Source organism: Rhinolophus sinicus, chromosome 17 (genome assembly GCF_057876585.1).
Source record: "Rhinolophus sinicus isolate RSI-liver-muscle chromosome 17, RSI-T2T, whole genome shotgun sequence".
NCBI lineage: Eukaryota > Metazoa > Chordata > Mammalia > Chiroptera > Rhinolophidae > Rhinolophus > Rhinolophus sinicus.
In genome coordinates, this window is record NC_142517.1 from 53135054 (window position 1) to 53155483 (window position 20430).

The 20430-nt window shown below is 37.7% G+C and overlaps 1 protein-coding gene across 7 annotated transcripts in view; it reads left to right on the forward strand.

The window, feature by feature from the left end:
• TP63 (tumor protein p63) overlaps positions 1–20430 on the forward strand; it is a 218005-nt gene that overhangs the window by 169833 nt on the left and 27742 nt on the right. For all 7 annotated transcript variants that reach the window (XM_074329390.2, XM_019743157.3, XM_019743159.3 and 4 more), the window contains 3 exons: positions 17361–17547; positions 18647–18762; positions 19745–19854. In XM_074329390.2, coding sequence (XP_074185491.1) covers positions 17361–17547; positions 18647–18762; positions 19745–19854 — 413 coding nt within the window. The remainder of the gene's footprint in view (positions 1–17360; positions 17548–18646; positions 18763–19744; positions 19855–20430) is intronic.

Consider the following 20430-nt stretch of genomic DNA (forward strand, 5'->3'; position numbering starts at 1 on the left):
ACTTGGTTCCTCTAAGGAGATAAATCAAATGTACATGTGCAAATCAGAATGTCAAAGAATTCCCCTTTTAAGAGTAAATTTTCCTATTTCAGTTGGCGTATGATATGAAACTGAATGTGCCCAGTGTTGGAGCTTTACAAGAATCATCAGCATTTATTAATGATAATTTCACCTAAGGAAAATTGAATTGTTTGGAAAATACTTTCTAGCATTGGGAACTAGTAGACGTTTGGAAAGTATACCTTTTCTAGGATTGGATAAACCAAAAAGGTTTTGCACTGTGACCTGAAGATATAATGACATTGATTAAACAAATGATGCCACTATCTCTCATCTCACTCCCCCACAGAAACTTAAGAGTCAATGGCATTTTGCCGATTCAATTTTGACAATATCTCTCATGCCTATTCTTACTATCCCCCATCCCATGGCAAGCCCATACACCTCTGGTTCAGCTGGTGCAGTTGGCCCCATCCCTGCTCATCCCAGCTCTTCATCTTCAGTGTCAGGCAGAGAGTTCTTTCTAAAACACAGCACATACCAAGGATCATTGATGGGCCATTGCTGGTGACTGTACACTGACCTGTAAGCATGTCATGTTCTGATCAAAGTATTCCTTTTTGTCCCTATCTCCCACTAATAACAATAATCCTTTTCTGTTTGTAAAATGCTTTCTATTTTTCAAAACACACACGTATATATTATCACATTTAATCCTTATTATAAATCTGTCAAGTCGGCAGGTATTACTCTCAGTTCTCAAATGAAGAGTTATGTAACTCTTCTTGAGATTGCACACCAGTTTGGTGCATAAGGAAGTGAGCCTTCTGTCTCTGTGAGTATTGTGTTCCTCAGAGTATGCTGTGATTCCAGATATACACTCTGCCCTACCATGTGGGTGATGCTCTCTGTTTTGTTTTTCTACCCCCATGCCTGGTCTTCTGCTATTCCCTCTGTCCAAAATAGTCCTCTCTCTCCCATCATTCCTGACTGTCAAAATCCTCTTTGTCCTGAAATAAGATTGGCAAAAGGTTAATAATTGTTGAAGATAGGTGATGGGTATGTGGCATTCAATAAATTTGAAAATTTCAATTTTCAATATGTCTCCTTCCCAGTTAGGGTTACCAGATTTAGTGGTGGTGGTGGGAATCCAAAATGTCTAGTTAAAAATGAATTTCAGATAGCCAACAAAACATTTTTAACATAAGTATACCCTGTGCAGTATGTGGAACATACTTATGCTGAAAAACGAGTCATTGTTTTTCAAACTAAATTTTAACTAAGTGTGCTGAATTTTACTGACCTTCCTATGTCCAGCTCAAACAACCATTCTTTAAGTAGAAATGAATTTTTCATCCCTATCATCATACTAAGGTCAGTGAAGTGACCAAAAAGTTTGCACATGAATTTAAATACAAGCTGATCTGTCACACTTGTCTTCCACAGCCTCTTGTGCCTCCTTTTCTTCCTCCTCTTATCCTTCCTCTCACCTTTCTCCCTCCCTCCCTCCCTTCCTTCGTTCTTTTTTCTAAGTGCCATATCTGTTTCCTTCCTCTTTTGTCCTTCCTGATAATGTTTCAAATTTGTTGGCAAGGGCAGCTGCTCTTAACAGATTTGTTTTATTATTTTTCTTGTTATTGCTAAAGTGTTTTAATAGATATATTCTGTGGCTCCATAGCATAACTAAGACAGTCATGTTGCATTCTTTTCCCCATTGGGGCTAATTAGAATATTAAGTTGATAAAGAATGAAGAAAAAGTGAGCAAGATGAAGCACATTTCCATCTTAAACAAATGAGCTATAAAGAAATAGAAAGTAACATTATAAGATTTTAAGAGGAGTTGCAAGTAGAGAAAAGGGTTTGTTTGAATCTCTTCCCACCCACTACCTCCGACCCCCACCTCCAGCAAACACAGACACGGTGGCCCACATGGTACCTAATTACCAATCATGGAAAGAGACATCTCAAAATTATTTTCGTTCTTAAGGATTTATTTCAAAGGGGTGAGGAGAGCAAAAGTTTAAGACTTGGCTTAGAGGTATTAAAGAGCAAATCTGATCTAATTTATTAAGTTACACCTTCCCTTTATGGCAGTATCTTAACAATAACCCTAGGGTCTCAGTATTTCAGCATGTTGACTTCCTGTACTACTCTGTAATAAAGAAGAAACTCAGCCATTTGCCTGTAAGATGGTGTAGCCTTGAAAGAAATTCATCTTGTCATTGTTCACTTGGAACCTTAGGGACAGCTGTAGTTGAAGGAAATTTAAAGTCCCTTAAAATTTTCACAAATTCATTGCAGCAGACAAAAGCACCTGGTACCTTAAGTGTAATAAAAATGCAGTAAGTAAAAGGAGATCAGCAAGCCTGACCTCTGTTTATGTTTTGAAATCCATTTGGCTACTCATTTCCCTCATTTTAAAATCCTATTATATCTACACCTGGGCATCCATTTCTCTGACGTGAAAGGAATGAAGGATATAAAATATCAGAGTAACAAAGATTCTCAACAATTGTTGGTACGCACATGGAGAGATTTACACCTCTTTGCTAATCTGATTTAGTCCCGTCAGAAGGATAGTCTGGTAGGATTATAGTTTAAATAGTATAGATAGAAGCACAAAGTGGAACCTGTACTGCGCCCCCACACACAGAAAATATAACAACAATAAAACAAGATGCATTATTATCAGTGTCGGAAGGAGAATTAAGAATCCAGTTATATTAATTTCAGTTCTAGTGGTAAAACTGGCCTTCCAGTTTTATTCTTCCTGTCTCTTTCTTGTTTCCTAATACACCCTAGAAACATATCTTCCCATTCAATAGTGGCTAGTACTTGAGTCAAAGATTAATCTTTAGAAGTTTGTACTGAAAATACTTGGTGTCATTAAAATAATTTTGCTGGTCGCCGGGCTAGCGGTAAAGCTGCCCAGTGGACATGACTACTGAGACTAAACACGGTGATGGAATGATGAGAACTGCTGTTTCTCTAGCATTCACCTGGGACCCGGCACTGGACTGTAAACATTACATGGTCTCTTTGCTTTTAACCCTCATGAGAAGCATATGGCGGGTAGTAATGTTATCTCTTAGAGATGAGGAACCTGAGTCTCAGGAAGACTACACCACATGGCTAAAGGCACCCAAGCCTTTGCAGTGGGTCTGACTGTTCTCTTCCTCAGAGCCCTGAGCTGTCATCAGGCAGGTTACAGCAAGGATGCTGCCATCAGGGGGGCCTGGAGTTGAACCTGGCCCTGCCACTTGGCAGCGGGAAAAGATTAGACAACTTATTTGACCTTTCTGAGTCTCAGTTCACGTATCTGGCAAATGAGAATAATAATAAGCTATTCCCAGTTTACTACAAAGGGTATATGACATAAAGAATGTAATCGTATCAATAAGTTTAGCTTTAAATATGTATCTCCAACATAGATCCTATTTCCTACAGCTGCATCACCCAGCCCCCAGTATTGAGAATATTTGAGCATACATTAGGCATGGCAAATGCTGTGGCTCATTAAAAGGTACAAATCCTAAATTTTTCCTTTTCATGCAGTAATCCTCAAAACTGTAGATGTCTATTCAAAATTCAGCCTACCAACTAAAACCTGAAATTCGAAGCTATACAATTGTTTTTAGAATGAATTGAGTTAATATTTCTTCTCAAAAGAAAAAAGTGTTAAAACTCTTTTTAACAGAGCTTAACTGTGTGTGTGTGTGTGTGTGTGTGTGTGAGAGAGAGAGAGAGAGAGAGAGAGAGAGAGAGAGAGAGAGAGAGAGAGAATGGTAGGCACATGCAATAAAGGTTTGGAGGGGTTTTATTGCAATATTTATAAGCCTATATCTTTGTAAGGTGATAAAACATTTTCAAGGCCCCTCAACCTTCTAGGACTTTGAATCCAGAAAATACTTTGGTATTCATGTTTCATTATATTTATGTCTTAAGTTTATATTCTGCCGTATGTAGGCAATATTTATGTCTATTGAGCTTTCCCAAATGGTAAGTTTCTGGAGGGTAGGGACTTGGTCTCCACCCCTTCCTGTCCTAGCATGCAGTACCGTATCTTGAATACTCCAAGGACTCCATAAATGCTTAGGGATACATCGTACAGTGTACCATATGATGTCCATACATGTACAGTAATTACCCTGGATTTGAAGCTAAAACCTAGATTAGAGGTTTGACCTCATCTTCTACCCTTATTTTGTGAACAACCTAGTTTACCTGCTTGAGCCTCTGATTGTTCATTGCCAAAAAGGGGATACAGGTGATTTTCTCATAGACTTCGCTGAGAATTAAATGTATTGTGTGCATGAAAATACTCTATATATTGGTAAGGACTGCCCAGATGGGTGAGTGATGGTGTCATTTAAGGAAATCAGTAGATGCTATTACCCTCCATATTGTCTAGACATATTTTCCCATCTCTTGTCTTAAGACTGGTCCACCTAGCCTTCCAGTAGAAAGAGTATCCCACAGATTTAAAAAAAATCACCTTGATTTAAAAATAGAGGGCTCACTTTTCATGTATAAATGAAACTCCTAAACAAGCAATGAATCTAAGGGAAGAAAAGAGCTATGTTGGTATTGTCTTGCAAAGGGTGCATGGGCCATTGCATAGGATTAGGGGTATAAGTGCCTCCAGCAAAGAGTAGTTTCTAAATGTGTTTTTAGTTCACTGGAAAGATGCAGCCTTTGGCTGGGACTGGAGGTTTAGGAACTGTGCACCATGAGTCATTTTAAATGAGAGCACAAGAATATGTGTAGAAGTATAGACCATAACCTTCAACTCTAGCATTGGGGGAGGTTGAAGAAGGACAACCCCCAGAGGGACTCCCCTACTTTGAGAGCCACAGTGTAAGGCAGTGTCCAGGACCAGAGAAAAGGAGGTATTCCTGGCGGGCACGACTGGTGCCTTTGTTACCTAAGGCTGCGTTCTCTGTATGCCAAGGAAGGGGCTTATGAAACAGTGGGGAGCCAGCAGGTTTGGGCCCCAAGGGGAGAGAAATGACAGGTGTAGTGGCCCAGGGCTCTGCAGGACGTTGGGAACAGTGAATTACCCAGGGAGGGGGCGGGGAGTAAGGAAGAAGAGGCTTTTTCTCCCTTAAGGGTTAATGATGGCTGAAACCCAGAGCAATGCCCTGGAGTGTGTCCCAGTCAGCTAGACATGCCACTTCTGCAGTGGAAGGGAAACCAATGGTTGGCATACATTGTCCCCTCTCTAGAGTTTTTGCTCTCGGGAAGCTCTCCAATGTGGCCATCAACCCTGCCCCCAGATAACACCACCTTCTTGGAGAAAAGACCTTTAGGAATGTTTTGCAGTGAAAAGATCATGGGGTCGTAAGTTAGGAGTCACAGGTTCTAATTTCGTCTCATTGCTGACTTCTGGTATGACCTTTCCTGTGAGTCTGTTTCTTTGTTTATGTGTGTGTGTGTGTGTGTGTGTGTGTGTGTGTGTGTGTGTGTGTGTGTGTTGGGGGGGGAGTAAAGTGGATCTGTTCACTGGTGTGAGGAGTAAGAGTAATCTGTCCATCACCGTTCCTGCTAGAAGAATTTTACTCCACAGATGATTGCATCCTTCTGTATTGCTAGGGTATGTCCAGGTTTATTTTATTGAGGGACACGGAGCACATGTATGTCAGGTATTCAGGCCAGTTGTTTGGAGGTATTTAATCAGTACTGAGAAGAACTCCCTGACGTTCCAGTCTCATTTCTCCCATTTACTGGAATGTCGCTTTAAATGTTTGAGCCCCAGTTTCTGCACATGTAAAACAGAAGTCATGTCATCCCAGCTTTCCTCTCATTGTTGTTGTGACTTCATGAAACATTAAAGGTAAGCTGACACTCATTGAGCAACTGCTGTATACCAGTCACTCTGACAAATGCCTTCCAGTGTCTGCTTACTATGTGAAGTTAACTACGAACAGTATTACTGGTCAAGCAGGGTTGGCTGGGGGTGGCACTGACAGGAGATACTAAATAAAAGGTCATTTTATCCTCCTGGGGAGATAAAGTTGCAAAATTACCAATCAGGTCTGTCAAATCTTTTTAACCTGGCTTTTCAAATTCATACCCTCAGGCAACTAGAATGAGGCTGCAGGGCTCCACCCCCCACTCCTTCCCAAGGTTGGTGATAAAATGCTGTCCCCCTAGCAGACAGGCTGCAGCTGCCTTCCAGGCTGGTGCCCAGCGAGGTCCCAGGGCACATCCGTCCCTGCCAAGGTTTTGCTGCTCTGTGGTGCAGTCTAAGTACCCCTCATATGCACAGCTGCCAGGCCCTGTGGGTTCCGTGCTGGTCTTCACAGTGAGCGGGTAGCAGACAGCCCACCTGCTTGATGTCAGCCTCTGTGGGTGCAGCCCTAGGAGGAATGTGCCGCTCCCAGCCTCGGCTCAGGTAATTAATCCCCGCAACTGACAGGTGGCAACAGGCGGCCCTTTGGCTGAGGCCATCAGGAAAAGTGCTTGGAGGAAGGATTTTTTTTTTAATTATCAAGAGCACAATTCGTACATGTCTGGCAGCGAGACAACTGTGACAGGAAGGGAGACGGGGAGGAGAAGCGAATACCTTGCCAGACGACTATGGGGCCGGTTTTGGGATCGCTTCCTGCCGATCATTATGATAGATCCAGTAGGATATGGTGGCTCAGGACCTGTTTGCAAGCTCACTTAGCACCTGTCCCCCTTCCTTTGAAGTACGTAAGAGTCCTAAGTGGACTGCCTCAGTTGTGAATAAAGAAGTTGGAGTCCAAGAAGGGAAATGATTCACCTAAGATGACTCAGGAAGTCAGTGGACAGGTGGAAGCCTAGAGGCCTGTCCTCTTGACTTCTTGTCCACAATTCTTTGGGCAATATTTTCTGCACCATTACACAGGTGCAGTGTAGACATCGGGTGATAAAATGGTCATCTAGTCATAGGAAGTATCTTTATTTAGCTCTTGAATGATATTTTGGTTTTTCACCTAATCTTTTCACGTTGATTTCTCAAGAGAACACCCTCATGCCACCCCCAAGCCATATATATGCATTCACTCCCCCTTTTTGTTTTTTGGTATCTTGGAACACCATTCGTCATAGCTATCATAGAGCATCAACCTGGTGTTGGATTAGAGTCTATTTGCACGACTAAAACTTTTGAAATGCTTACTTTTAAATTATTAAATTAAAAAAAATAAAACTTCCTTCCTAGATGTGAAATTCATAACATTTCTCAAAGTGACTTTATTTGTAGAGCACAAAACTTTCTCAGAGTGACTTTATTTATAGAAGACGAGTGTGTAGCATGCTATTAGCCTTACAATTATGTATGATAAGGTTATACAATATATGTCAAGCAGATTACACTGAAGCTCTGTCTAGCTATTTCTAGCTAAGACTCTTTTTGCTTTTTTAATGAATTGGGTATTTATAGTTAATTTTCCAAAGCCTCTTGATCAAAAATTGTTTTGGCACTTATATTTTTATTTTGAAGTATCTCATTTCTTCCCCCATTAGTTCCCTCCTACCAAGTCAGTTGCCAGAACGTTAGTTTGTCCTCTCTGAATAAATACTCCATCTGTTTTGTATGATTTTCTTTCTTCCCAATTCCAGTTACTGATTTCATCACCCTCTTGCCCTTAAAAAAGGACGATTTTTTTAAATTTGGCAATTCCCAAAAATATAATTTAGAAAATAAAATAAAAATAAGTCACTGAATGTTTTAGGATACTCTTTCTCAATTAATAGGCTTTGAATTTGGTTGCTTAAACTGGGATGAACGGAGTTATATCAGCTTTTGGGCTTGCCTTTCTTTTTTTTCTTTTTTTTTCCTTGTCAAATATTTTAGAGTTTTGGGGATAACAGAGACCCCACCTTCTACCTCTTGGATTCTTTGAACTGTCTGAAATTAAGAAACAAATTAGAAGTGCAACTAGCATTTCCTGTTAATGAATGATGGTTATCTTTTAGATTACTTGTAAATCTCATTTTTATTTTGTTTTATTTTAATCAACTCACATTCATGCAGAAGGGCATAAATGTTGTTGATGTATTTCAGCCTTGGTTTAGGTTTTACTCTCCTTTTAAGACCCCACCATCCTCAGTGTAGGTAATTTGCCCTAAGTGTTAGTGGGCCACAGCTCCATCTAGTTTTATATGCTAAGGTTAATTCTGTGGGCTAATGGCCAATAGGTCAAAATGTGCATAGTATTACATTAGAAAAGAATTTAAAACATTTCCTTTTAGCATGATAGCATACCAGATGTGTATTTACCTGGAAGCTGGCATTGTAGCAAAAGGATGGATTGACACTACCCTACACAGTTACTTTCTTTGACCATGGAGTGAGTAGTGAGGTGGGTTATTTGTATCATGGAAATATTCCTGGAGATTTGTGGGTCAAGGTAGCCTTGGATTTGGGATTTGCATATAGTACGGCATTTATTCTGCGAACGGTTGAGCAAGTCAAGGTGTTTTTGTTTTTCTTTTTGATGGAACAGCGAGGGAGGGTCTTTGTTGCACATTTAGGAAAGGAAGCTGTTGAAAAATTATGCAGGTGTGTGCTGATATTAGCTGGCATCTCTGTGCATTGTGATACTGAATTACCAGTCTGGCAGCCAAGAGTGTGTAATATAGTATGTCTATTGAGGCAGGTGGTGACGGTGAGGTTGTAGTTACTGGAATGCTTTTTTTTACCCCCTTCTCTTTGCAACATATTATTAGTAAAGGAGTTGAATTTACTCTTGTTTTCCAAAATCCCCTGGAATTATTTTATTTGAACATGATATTTGGCTTTGAACAGCTCACTCTTCAATATGCCAAACTCCCTCTCCTCCCTCCCAAAACAAAACAAAACTTAAGCAAACTTGCTTTTCTTTTTTGTCAGGGGTATTGTATGGTACGAAAGAGTTCATGTGTTAGTTTTGAAGCATTTCTGTTCCATGCCACTGTAGAAATACTTTGTCCGTGTGGATGTTTAAGACTGAGCCAGGCAATTTGGTTGAAGCCCAACAAAAAAATTGGCTCTTCATTCTTGTTCATAGGCAAGTACTTACCTAGGAATAAACACACTATGAATACTCATACATAGACATGAGTACATATGTTGATTCCTACTCTGTTTATATATTTCTGATAAAAAAAGTCAGAAAGAATATCAACACTTTGTTTTTCACATTCTTTTTAAAGAGTTTACCTTGCCATTTTGAACCTGGTAACTGGGTTCTCTAACAAATTTTCACCAGATCATACAATATTCAAAATAGAAGAAGCATAGACACCCCAATAAACTTCAGTTGAAAAAAAAAAAAAAAGAAGAAGCATAGATCACTAATAAAGCTCCCTCACTTTCTTCCTTTGAATGATTAACTCAAGGTTTCAGGAGATCAGGTGAGTTGCCTGAAATTCTTCAGTATCAGATATCTGTGACTTCTTTTGCGAGGTCAATTACTTCCATCTTTAGAAGTAATTTTAAATCTCTGACATGTGCTTTTTAAATTTTTTCTCTATAACAGTGTTTCATTTTCTAATTTCACATTAAGATTTGCATACTTTAAAGCGCCACAAGTCCATGTGCTGTCTTTCTTAAATATGTAAAAGCCTTAGTACAACCCACTGCTGATTTACCAAACCTAGGACCAGATGGAGTAGAACCAGTTCTTAAAACCATTGGTGGGCATTTAATGTTAGTTTTGGGTTCAAGATTCCATTCTGAGAATATAGTTATAACTTAGGGAAGAAAATCTCGATTCCTAGACGAGCTTATTTATCAAATTCAAAAGGATGTGATATTGAGTCAAAGAGCATAATGGAATATATCCTTGTAATTCTGTAGAAAATTGGTGATATTTTAGTTTTTAGATAACTTCTGAGCTTTATATTTATTTTTGTACTCATATTGTGTAGTTACGTAAATTCTCTCTGGTACCAAAAGTACCAGTTCCATTTTGGTTCCATACTATGAGCTTGAAGACTTCATGGGGAAGAACATTGGTCTGTGGGTCAAGATGATCCTTGTCGCTGAGTGTGTTTGAGCAAGTCTCATCTCCTTTCTGGGGCTTGGAATCCTCCTCTGTGACTGAAGTATCTGAACCAAATGATCTCTATGCTTTTCCTGGTTTAACTTTCTAAGAAAAGCTTTGCAATGTTATCTTGAACTAAAAATGCCTTGAAACAGGTAACTCAATAATAGAAACATAGAACCAAGTCCTTGGTTTAAAATATCAGTTTGGTTTTCTATGGACACTCAGTCACTGGAGTATGATGTAGCTGTAAAAGTATTAGTTTTCAGGGAGAAAGGAAATCTGACTTCATGCCCACATTACCTAGATTTAGTTGTACTACCTTTAGAAATAATTTTCTTTTTTAGGAATGCCCTCCTGACTCTCTGCACTAAGTAGAGCCCCACATTTTGCTGTGTCTCCCTCTGCTTGTTTTTCAAAACACATATCACAATTTTAGAAATAATTTAATGTCAGTGTTTCCTTTAAACCAACTCCCTTAGGGTAAAGGATACTGCTAGTTCCCTTTGACACAGGAATAGAGCCTGGCAAGAAGCAGGTGCTCACTAAATATTTGTTGAATCAATGAACCAATTTCATTCTCTAAGCCTAGGTTTTTTATCTGAAATTTAAGAAGAGAAGAAGGTTTGGACAGGATATGCTATAATATTCCCTTTGGGTTTTAACATTTTATTTCTATATTCTTTGTCTTCTAACATCGTAAGTCTGCAACACTTTCACAAGTTGGGTTGGTCACGTTAAATTTATTCATTAAAATTCTTAGTTAGGAAATATTTCAAGCATACCAAAAAACAGTATATAAATTTAGGTACCTTAGTATCTATCAAAGTGTTAAAAATTTTTTTCCACATTGCTTCAAATCTTTTCTTTACATAGAATGTTACAGATAAAGGTCTCTTTCCATTCTATCTCAATGTCCTCTCCCCTTTTAACTATTAAAATAAACGAAATACGTCTATATTTAAGAACATGGATAAATCTTGAAATGTGGGAAGTGGAAATAGATTAGTAAGATTAAATTTTGAGCAGTGTAATTTAAGTAAGTTTTAAGGACACAAAGTTATATTACATGTACTTATGGATATATGAATGTGTATTTTAAAAATGCGTAGAAACAGATAAACCAAATTCATTCATTTTTTTAAATAAATGAATCTAATAAAATGGTTTAGAACTGATTACTAGCAGATAATATGAACTGTGTGATTCATTGTAAATGGTTAATATTCAAATTTCAGCAGACTATTATTATTTGGCAACAGCCACTTCCTGACCAGGTTGAAATAATGTTTTCACAATGCTTCCAAAATTACTTATGCTGTATTAAATACTTTAGGTGGAGAATCTTAGAAATATAAGGCTTCAGGTATAATTTTGCCTTTACAATGGCAACTGATTAGCAGATTCTAATATAGGCACTCTTAACGTTCCACTTAAATGTTTTGAGTTCCATAATAAAAAAGCCTAATTAAATTGGACACTCAAGCTATTGACAGAATCCTGTAGCAATTTCATTACTTTTAAAGGCTCATGGAACCGAATTGGAAAAAATGTCAAAGAGATTTCTGCCCAAGATGACCTATGCGTATATATTTGACACTATCTCGTTCAAAACTCTACCATGCAGTTTTGTAGGAATTGACAAACTGCTTGTAAATTTAATAATGGAAATTCAAAGGACCTAGAATAGCCAAATCACTTTTGAAAAAGAAAAACAAAAATGGAGGACTTATATTACTTGATTTTAAGACTTCCTATAATAAAGTTAGAATAATCCAGACAGTGTGATACCAATGTATAAATAGACATATAGATCAATAGAAAAGAAGAGAGTGTTTAGAAAGACTTAAACACATATGGTCAATTAATTTTCAAAAAAGATTCCAAGGCAAATCAACAGGGGGAAGTGATAATGATAATCTTTTCAACCAATGGTATTAGAACAACTGAATATCTATTAAAATGAAGAAGAGAGAGAAGAGGAAGAAGAAGAAGAGGAAGGAAAAGAGACTACAAATAGATATAGGACTAAATAGGAGCTAAGATTATAACTCTTCTACTAGAAAACCCCTCTAACATTGGGTTTGACCAACATTTCTTAGGACACAAAAAAAGTGCACCATAATGGCAAAATATTGATAATTTTTCAATATTAACTGTTTTTGGAAAAGCACATAAAATGGAGTAAAAAAAAGCAAGCTACAGACTGGGAGAAAATATGTATTTTGAAAACTTATATCAGATAAAGGACTTCTATCCGGAATAAATAAAGAACTTTTTCAACTCAAATTAAGAACACATGCAGCCCAATTAAAAAATTAAAATATATAAAGTATGAAAGATTTGCACACACTTCAAAAAACAGCAAATAAATATATGAAATAATATAAAATGCATATAAATATATACATTTTAATTTTAATTATATGGAAGTATAATTATAAATGAAATATACGAAAAATAAGTATATGAAAAGTTGCTCAACATCATTAATCAGGGAAACGCTATTTTAAACCACAAGGAGAACCACTACATCCCTGCTGGAATGACATTAAAACTGACAATACCGAGTGCTGACAAAGATGTGAAACCCTCACACATTGCTGGTGGCAATGTAAACTGGCACAGCTTTATTGTAAAAGAGTTTGGCAGTTTCTTATAAAATTAAGCATACACTTACCTAGCAATCACATCGCTAAGCATTTATCCAGAAAAATGAAAACATGTCCTCACTAAGATTTGGATATGAATGTTCACAATAGTTTTATTCACAGTAAATACAGTAAATACAAACTGTAAATAATTGGTGAATTGTTAAGTAAAGTAATTCCACTAAATAATAAGATGGAATTCTGATGCATTCAAAAACATGGATGCATCTCAAAAACATTATGCTAAGTAAAAGAAGCCCGGCACATAAGGTTATATGCTGTATTTTCAATTTTTAATTTTTTTATTTTATTTAAGTATAGTTGGCATATAATCTTCTATTGGTCATATTAGTTTCAGTTGTACAATATAGTGATTCAATATTTTTATACCTTACAAAGTGAATCCCCCAATAATTCTGGTAATCACCGTGTAAACTTGTCACAATGTTATTGACAATATTCCCCTTCCCATTTTCACCCACTGCCTTGCCCCTACCCTCCTCGTAACCATCACTTTGTTCTCTGTTTCTATGAGTATGTTTTTGTTTTATTTGTTTAGATTCCACATATAAGTGAAACCATATGGTATCTGTCTTTCTCTGCCTGGCTTATTTCACTTAGCATAAAACCTTCCAGATCCATCCATGTTGTCACAAATGACAAGATTTCATTCTTTTTTTACTGTTGTGTAATATTCCATTGTATTGTTCCATTTTAATAAAATTCTAAAAAAGGTAAAAGTACAGTGAGAGAAAGCAGGTACCTGATTGGGAAAGGGTCGTAGAGAGGATTAATTGCGAAGGATATAAGATAATTTTTATGAGGGGGGATTAGGGGAAAGGCAAGGGGTAGGGAAGGAAATAGTCTGTGCCTTGATCATGATCGTGGTTACATAAGTGTGTACAATTGTCAAAAGTCATTAACTTGTACCTTAAAAATTGATGTACTGTATAGTAAATTACACCTTAAAGCTGGTTAAAACAAAACAAAGCATACTTGTATACACCCAAAAGACGAAATTAGGCCTTAGACTTAGAGAATCTCAGATCAATGTTGGGAAACATTTTAGAGGTGAGTGTTGGAAGTCTCAGAGAGAAAGAGAGAGAGAGATTAAAAAAAGACAAATGGGTTCCAATTTGTAGTCTCAGCTGATTTGAATCACCAGGGTATTTAAAAATCTGGGGATAAATCAGATTCCTGTTTTCTGTGATGTTTCAGAAGCCTGGAAAATTGGTGAAGAAAATGATGGCTATTATGTCGGGAATGAGGAATTGGGGATGTCTAAGGAATTATAAATACATGAGAGGCCAGGGAGACTGAATTTAAACATCATCACAGAACCAACTAGCAAACAATGAAGCTTGGCTTTATTTTTCTTTCTTTTTGTTTTTTCCAGTTGCAGAAGCTTGGCTTTGTAAAGCACTGACCATGCCATACCACTTCTTCTGTCTCTCTAGTAACTGAATGGCAGGCTCAGTAGTTTAACCAGAAGCAATAATCACAGTGTGTCTTGACTCTGGTCAGCTATTTAGATTTAGTCAGTATGAAACCCTCATCACTAAAATTGGAAAATATGGTCTATAGTACTACATCAATCCTAGCTGAGGACTGATAGCTAAATTGGCCTGGCATGGTGTGGAGAATAAAGGAAAAACATGAATGTTCCAGACAGGGAATAGCATGCTTGAATTGTGGGTGATGGATATGAGTATATTGTATGTTTGAGGCATTAAGAGGTTGTATAGGTAGAACATGGGGTGAGAAGTATATGTGTGTTTGGTGTGGGAGGGGAAGGAATGAAAAAGATGGGGACAGAACACAAAGGGCTTTAATAACCCACATGAAAGAGCAGGACCTTATTCATGAATTCCCCAGCGTAATAGAAGTCCTGACAGACAGTTGGTACTAGGGTCCAGGGTGGCTTCTTCCAAGTCTAGGTTTTTTTTCAGTTCTATCATATGCTGCCTCTCCCTGCCATTAAATGAGCAAACATTATTATACTGAGAAATAAATACAGAGGAATTATTGATATTAAGTAGACTGTTTTGACCTTCATTTTAATGTCAGGCATGATTGTATACCTTTTAAGTTGATTCAAAAAATAGCCATGTTGTTGGGAATTAGGAAAATATGAAAAAAAAAATTGCACCCCTGAGCCATGAACTAGAGAGATGTTACAGGACCAAGGCCGGACTTATATACTAGTTGTTAACTAGCTCTTCTCTGTGACCTCAGGCAAGTCCTTTCTATGCCTTAATTTTCTTTTCTATAAAATAGGTAAAATAGCGATCCATTATCTGTTTTTTGCAATCCTGAAATTCAAAGGGCTCTGAGAACCAAAAGTTGGGTTGGTTTGTTTTAATTTCATAAGTTTGTGCCAAACTTATTTGGTGGTGAAATCCAGCTTGAATTTGAAGCTTTATAGTCATTTCCCAGATGATATGAATATTCTTGAATTTTGCAGAAATGTTCAGGTTTGGTTATGGGACACTGCCCTAAATCCTCTTGGAGCTGCTTATAATATATACGATATGAACTTTACTCCCTTTCTAAAATCTAAATAGTTCTGGATTCTGAAACAACTAGCCCCAGGGGTTTCAGATAAGAGATTTTATACCTACGATACCTTCCTCTTAGGGTTATATGAGGATTAAATTTATTACAACAGAACACAGAAAATGGTGAAACTATTATTATTTATCATTATTTAAGCTCATTTTAGATTCCATTCTCCCATTCCTGAGAATGAGCAAGGATTAACACCTGATGATGCCTACATTTATTCTTAGTACTTTTATATTTTAGTCTGTCACGTTTGATTTATAGTATATCAGTTATTAAAATGGAATGTTTCTTTTAACTGTCCTTCCTCTGAACACTTATCATTCTTTTTTTTTCTTGCAATCTTTACATACTTGGATAGATGCTTTATTTGCCTTCAGGTGTTAGCTGACAGACTTATTTTTCAGTCATCTTTCCTAAGGTTCATCTTATGAAACTCATGGTTAGAGTATACCGCTCGTAACTGAAAATACATCTTATTTTCTTGAAGTTCTCAACAAAAGTGAGTTCTTAATACATCCTAAGACGATGTCTTTTGTTTTTAAAGTCATTGGTGAAAAACACTAGAGCAAGAATATCCATCAGTATTTCTTTTAATCAATGCTTCCAAAATAGAATTATATTTTTGTGGTTGATTTTCTTGGCATACTTCTAGTTTTTCAAGCTATCAAAAACCCTTTTGCTGCATTTAATCCTTGACCTGTGGGCATGGAGAGCAGATTACCCAATATAATTCAGTATTGAGAAATTTTTAACTGAAAACTTCATATGCTGAAATGCTTGGGATACAAAGAAAGATTATTTAAATCCATATTATATTTCAAAAGGAAAAGATCAAGCTTTTATTTTTAAATGTACGTTTTGGTAGGATATTTGCTTTTAGTCAGAGTTGGGTTGGAACATATCAATAATAATTCTCTTTGCCACTCTGTTGCCTGTTCCTCATGTCTTTCCCCTGGAAGGATGTTGCTGCCAACTTATGATTGAAACCTGTGTGTGTGTGTTTACCTTTGTTTGGGTAAGTGTTACTAGGTACCCATTCTTGGCTGGTGATTCTAGTGTCTGGGTGATTTCACTCCAGCATCAGAATGAGTAGGAATGAAGTGATGGGACACTGACCCAGAGAACAAGCGTGCTAAGGTTTAATATAGTATAAGGATTAGAAGGAAGATTTTTCTATACTGGTTCAGAGGTGGGAAGGGAAAGCAACACGGGGTAGCACTTTGGTTTTCTTTTTTCTATTTGGACCTACATCTCATGCTTTCTCCATACTATTTTGCCAATTATACAACTGACCAACCAACCATTGAATGTCCTCTCCCTGCAGAAGGAAGTGTGGGAAGGAGAAAGTTTCACTCACTTGTGAGTGAAAATATCTCCATCTTGAACCTTTTGCTGCCATAATTTGCTGTGTACATTAGGCCAGTCCTTTTTCTCATGAGAGCATGGGACCAAATAGCTGCTTCCAGATCTCACATTCTCTTAGGCTATGACATTAGAAGATAAGTTTGGCAGTTTGGGGAAGTATTGCTTTGTTGTTGTCTAGCTGGTTGACCTTGGATAAAACTGTCTCACTCTCTGCCAGACATTCCATCTTAAAAAGGAAGGAAGGAAGGAAGGAAGGAAGGAAGGAAGGAAGGAAGGAAGGAAGGAAGGAAGGGAAGAAAGGAAAGAAAAAAGTATCCATAAACCCTAATTCCTATGAGTCTCTCTAGAACATTGTAAGAGCAGGATTAATTCGAATCTGTTTACTATCGCTCAATTCATGTGAATATTGTTTTTTCCATTAAGTTTCTGGTATTCTATGAAGCTGCTCATGGTACTAATCATTTAAACCCCTCTGAGATCCAATTTCTTCATCCTAAAGAGAAAATAACAGGAAATAATGCTATATATGTGTTTTGATATATGTGAAACCTTTTGTAAACATTGCATTTTATTTAAAGTAGAAAAATATTATTAGTAGCTTGATTAACAAATAGAATTCACTCTAATAAGATTGCTAGATATCATGTATATAGTAGTCAATGGTAAACATGCCGCTCTAAAGGCTGGAAGAGGGAGAGATTATTTCCTTGCTCTGATTTGACGTGTAACAATATCTCCTATTGGTTCTTTCCCTCTCTCCACCATTGGCCCATCTGTAAGCAGTATTCCACTGAACTGAAGAAACTATATTGCCAAATTGCCAAGACATGCCCCATCCAGATCAAGGTGATGACCCCACCTCCTCAGGGCGCTGTCATCCGTGCCATGCCTGTCTACAAGAAAGCTGAGCATGTCACCGAGGTGGTGAAACGGTGCCCCAACCACGAGCTGAGTCGTGAATTCAATGAGGGTAAGGAGAAGAGGATTCTGTGGTGTTCAACTCAGCTTCTTGACAATAGAGATCCTGTGCAGATTTTTGTTGGGAGCCCACTTACTTGGTACCAACCTCTGCAATCTGATGGTAGTTTGTCTGCCTCTTTGGCTGGCAGAGTGAGAATAATGATCAATAAATTTGTGGCTGTCCCAATGATTGAACTATTTAATTTAATCTTAGTCATTATTAGATAACCTGGACTTGCTTCTCTACTCCCTACTGCTTCCTTACCTTTCTTTTTCTTTCTTCTAATGAGAAGGTGTAAGGAAAACAAGGTAGCATTTGGTCATCACTGTTATGGTTTCCCATTCTTGAATCGTGGTTAAGAACACGTTTGTGGTTTCCCATTCTTGGATCAGCATCTTTCTTTTGGAACGCTGTCCAGTGTCACAATTTTGTGAAACTATGCCTATACTCTTTATAAAACTGGCTTCCCTTTTCTTATCCTCCAACCTCTTTTAGCATGACACAACCAGTAAGTTTATCGTCTTTATGATCAAAGAAAAAGGTCTAAAGATGGAGACCTTGTGATGGAGAAAAGACTAGGCTAAGTTATGTCCTTGTCATCTGTTACCTCTTATTTTTGCTGCTCAATTTTTGGACAGCATGTCTCAGGTTGATTTTAGTAGTAGTAGTAGTAGTAGTAGTAGTAGTAGTAGTAGTAGTAGTAGTATTGTTAACTTGTTTCTTTTCCTTTCATTTTCTATAAGCTAACAAAATCCCCTCTATGGATACCATCAGAGATGTATTCATAGAGTTCTCTAAAAGCTTGAATCATTAAACTTAAGCACCAGAAATATAGGATTGTTCCCTTAAATATATATATGAATATTCCAGTCCTTTCTGTTGCTGTAAAGTTTGTGACACCTTCATGTATTAGATATCTGGCAACAGGATCTGTTCCTATTTTTAAGGATGTATATATCCTCTATTAAACAAACTATTCCTTATGCCATCAACCTTTTGTCTATGTTGTTTGTTTGTTTCTTTCTTTCTCTCTCTCTCTCTCTTTTGTTTGTTTGTTTTGTTCTTTGAGGGTAAAGAACTAACTATTTTGCCTTTCTTTGTTCTGCAGGACAGATTGCCCCTCCTAGCCATTTGATTCGAGTAGAAGGGAACAGCCATGCCCAATATGTAGAAGACCCCATCACAGGAAGACAGAGTGTGCTCGTACCTTATGAGCCACCCCAGGTAAAAGATAAGGGCTGGGCTGAGTTGGGAGAGGATTAGTTTTGGTGACACCGGGTGTTTCAAGCATCTATTTCTGTCTTAGTCATTGTCCTCAAATATGTAACTTTTCTATATCTCTTCTCTTCCTCTTCTCCATAGACTGCTCCTCTAGCCTCTTAAAAACTCCTAAATTTGTACTAACTTAACTTGGTAACATGGCTCTGTGCCCATGTTCCTATCTTAAAGGCTGGTAATAATTGGACTTGCAATCAGTTTAATGCATGACCTTATCTCATCCAGACAATTTAAATGGCAATTGAACTGGTAGCGAATGTGCCCCAGTTCTGGATGCCAGTATTCTTCCACTAGCCCACAAACGGGAGACCCTGACATGGATCTCTTAGCTGAAGTCTGAGTGAACATGTGTCAGATTAGAAAAGCAGAACACTAGCGTAGTAAGACCAGAGTCTTGGTTTGCTGTGCTAACCTTTAGCTGTGACTCTTCCTCTTTGAATTTGAGTTGCCTCTTCCATAAATGAGCGCTTTGTGACTAGATTTAGTGCTGAGGACCTTTTAAGTTCCAGAGTACTATTTATGAAAGTGTACCTTCAAATTTATATTATACTGTTTTATCCACATGGGGACAATATCCCTGGAGCATCACTGTTATTTTGGGTAATGTTTTCAGCTCTCCCTTTACCGTGATATTCACATATGTGATGAACTTTGGTTTGGGTGATACCTATCAGCTTACAAATGAATAGGGTCAAAGATGACTACTTTTTAAAGCCTAGCTCAATGTTGCAAACATTAGCTTTAAGCTTCCCAAGAGGCGAGGCAAAGAAGAATCTGCAATGGGTGTTAGAGCTTCACCTCATAGAAAGAAAAAAAAAATCACATCACTGAATCAGAAGCGGAGTTGTTTAAATAGAAGGAAGAACTGAGAAGAAAGACTATTAGATCAAATGATTGTTAACATAGACTCTTTTTCTCCCATGTTCAGGTTGGCACAGAATTCACAACAGTCTTGTACAATTTCATGTGTAACAGCAGTTGTGTTGGAGGGATGAACCGCCGTCCAATTTTAATCATTGTTACTCTGGAAACCAGAGAGTAAGTGGCATATGCAGAATTGTCATTCTGCAAAAACCATGGGCCGAGGGCAAAATGAAATTGTGTTTGCTTTATCATTACCTTTGCATGTACAGCAGAGAGCTACCCTTGATTTTGTCTTTTGTGTTTTAAATCCTTGCTGCAAACACTTACATAAAAGATCTAAGAAAGTGGAGACAAAACAAGGTGGGTAAACAAAGGGAAAAAAACCAGGGAAGGCAAGTCACTTCATACCTGAATTCTTGACATTTAACAGGAATACTTTCTGATTAGACAGTGTTTGTTTTCATCTGGCCCCCAAGGCATTTAACAGTTTCTTTGAGTAAGTCTGGGCTGCCTAAGGGGATTTTATCCGGAGACATCCACTGGCTTAACTCAAGTTTCCTTCAAAATATGTAGCTAAATACAGCTGTTAAGCTAATGGCTTGGAGGTTCTTTGCAGAACAAATGGAATGTTGTTTACTAATTTTGCTTGTGACATGTAAGCACTTTTGTGTTCTGCCAAGTGCTTTTGGGTCCATCCTCAAAGCAGCTATGACTGAGCTGGTGGTGGTGGTGGTGAACTGGTGATGGCCC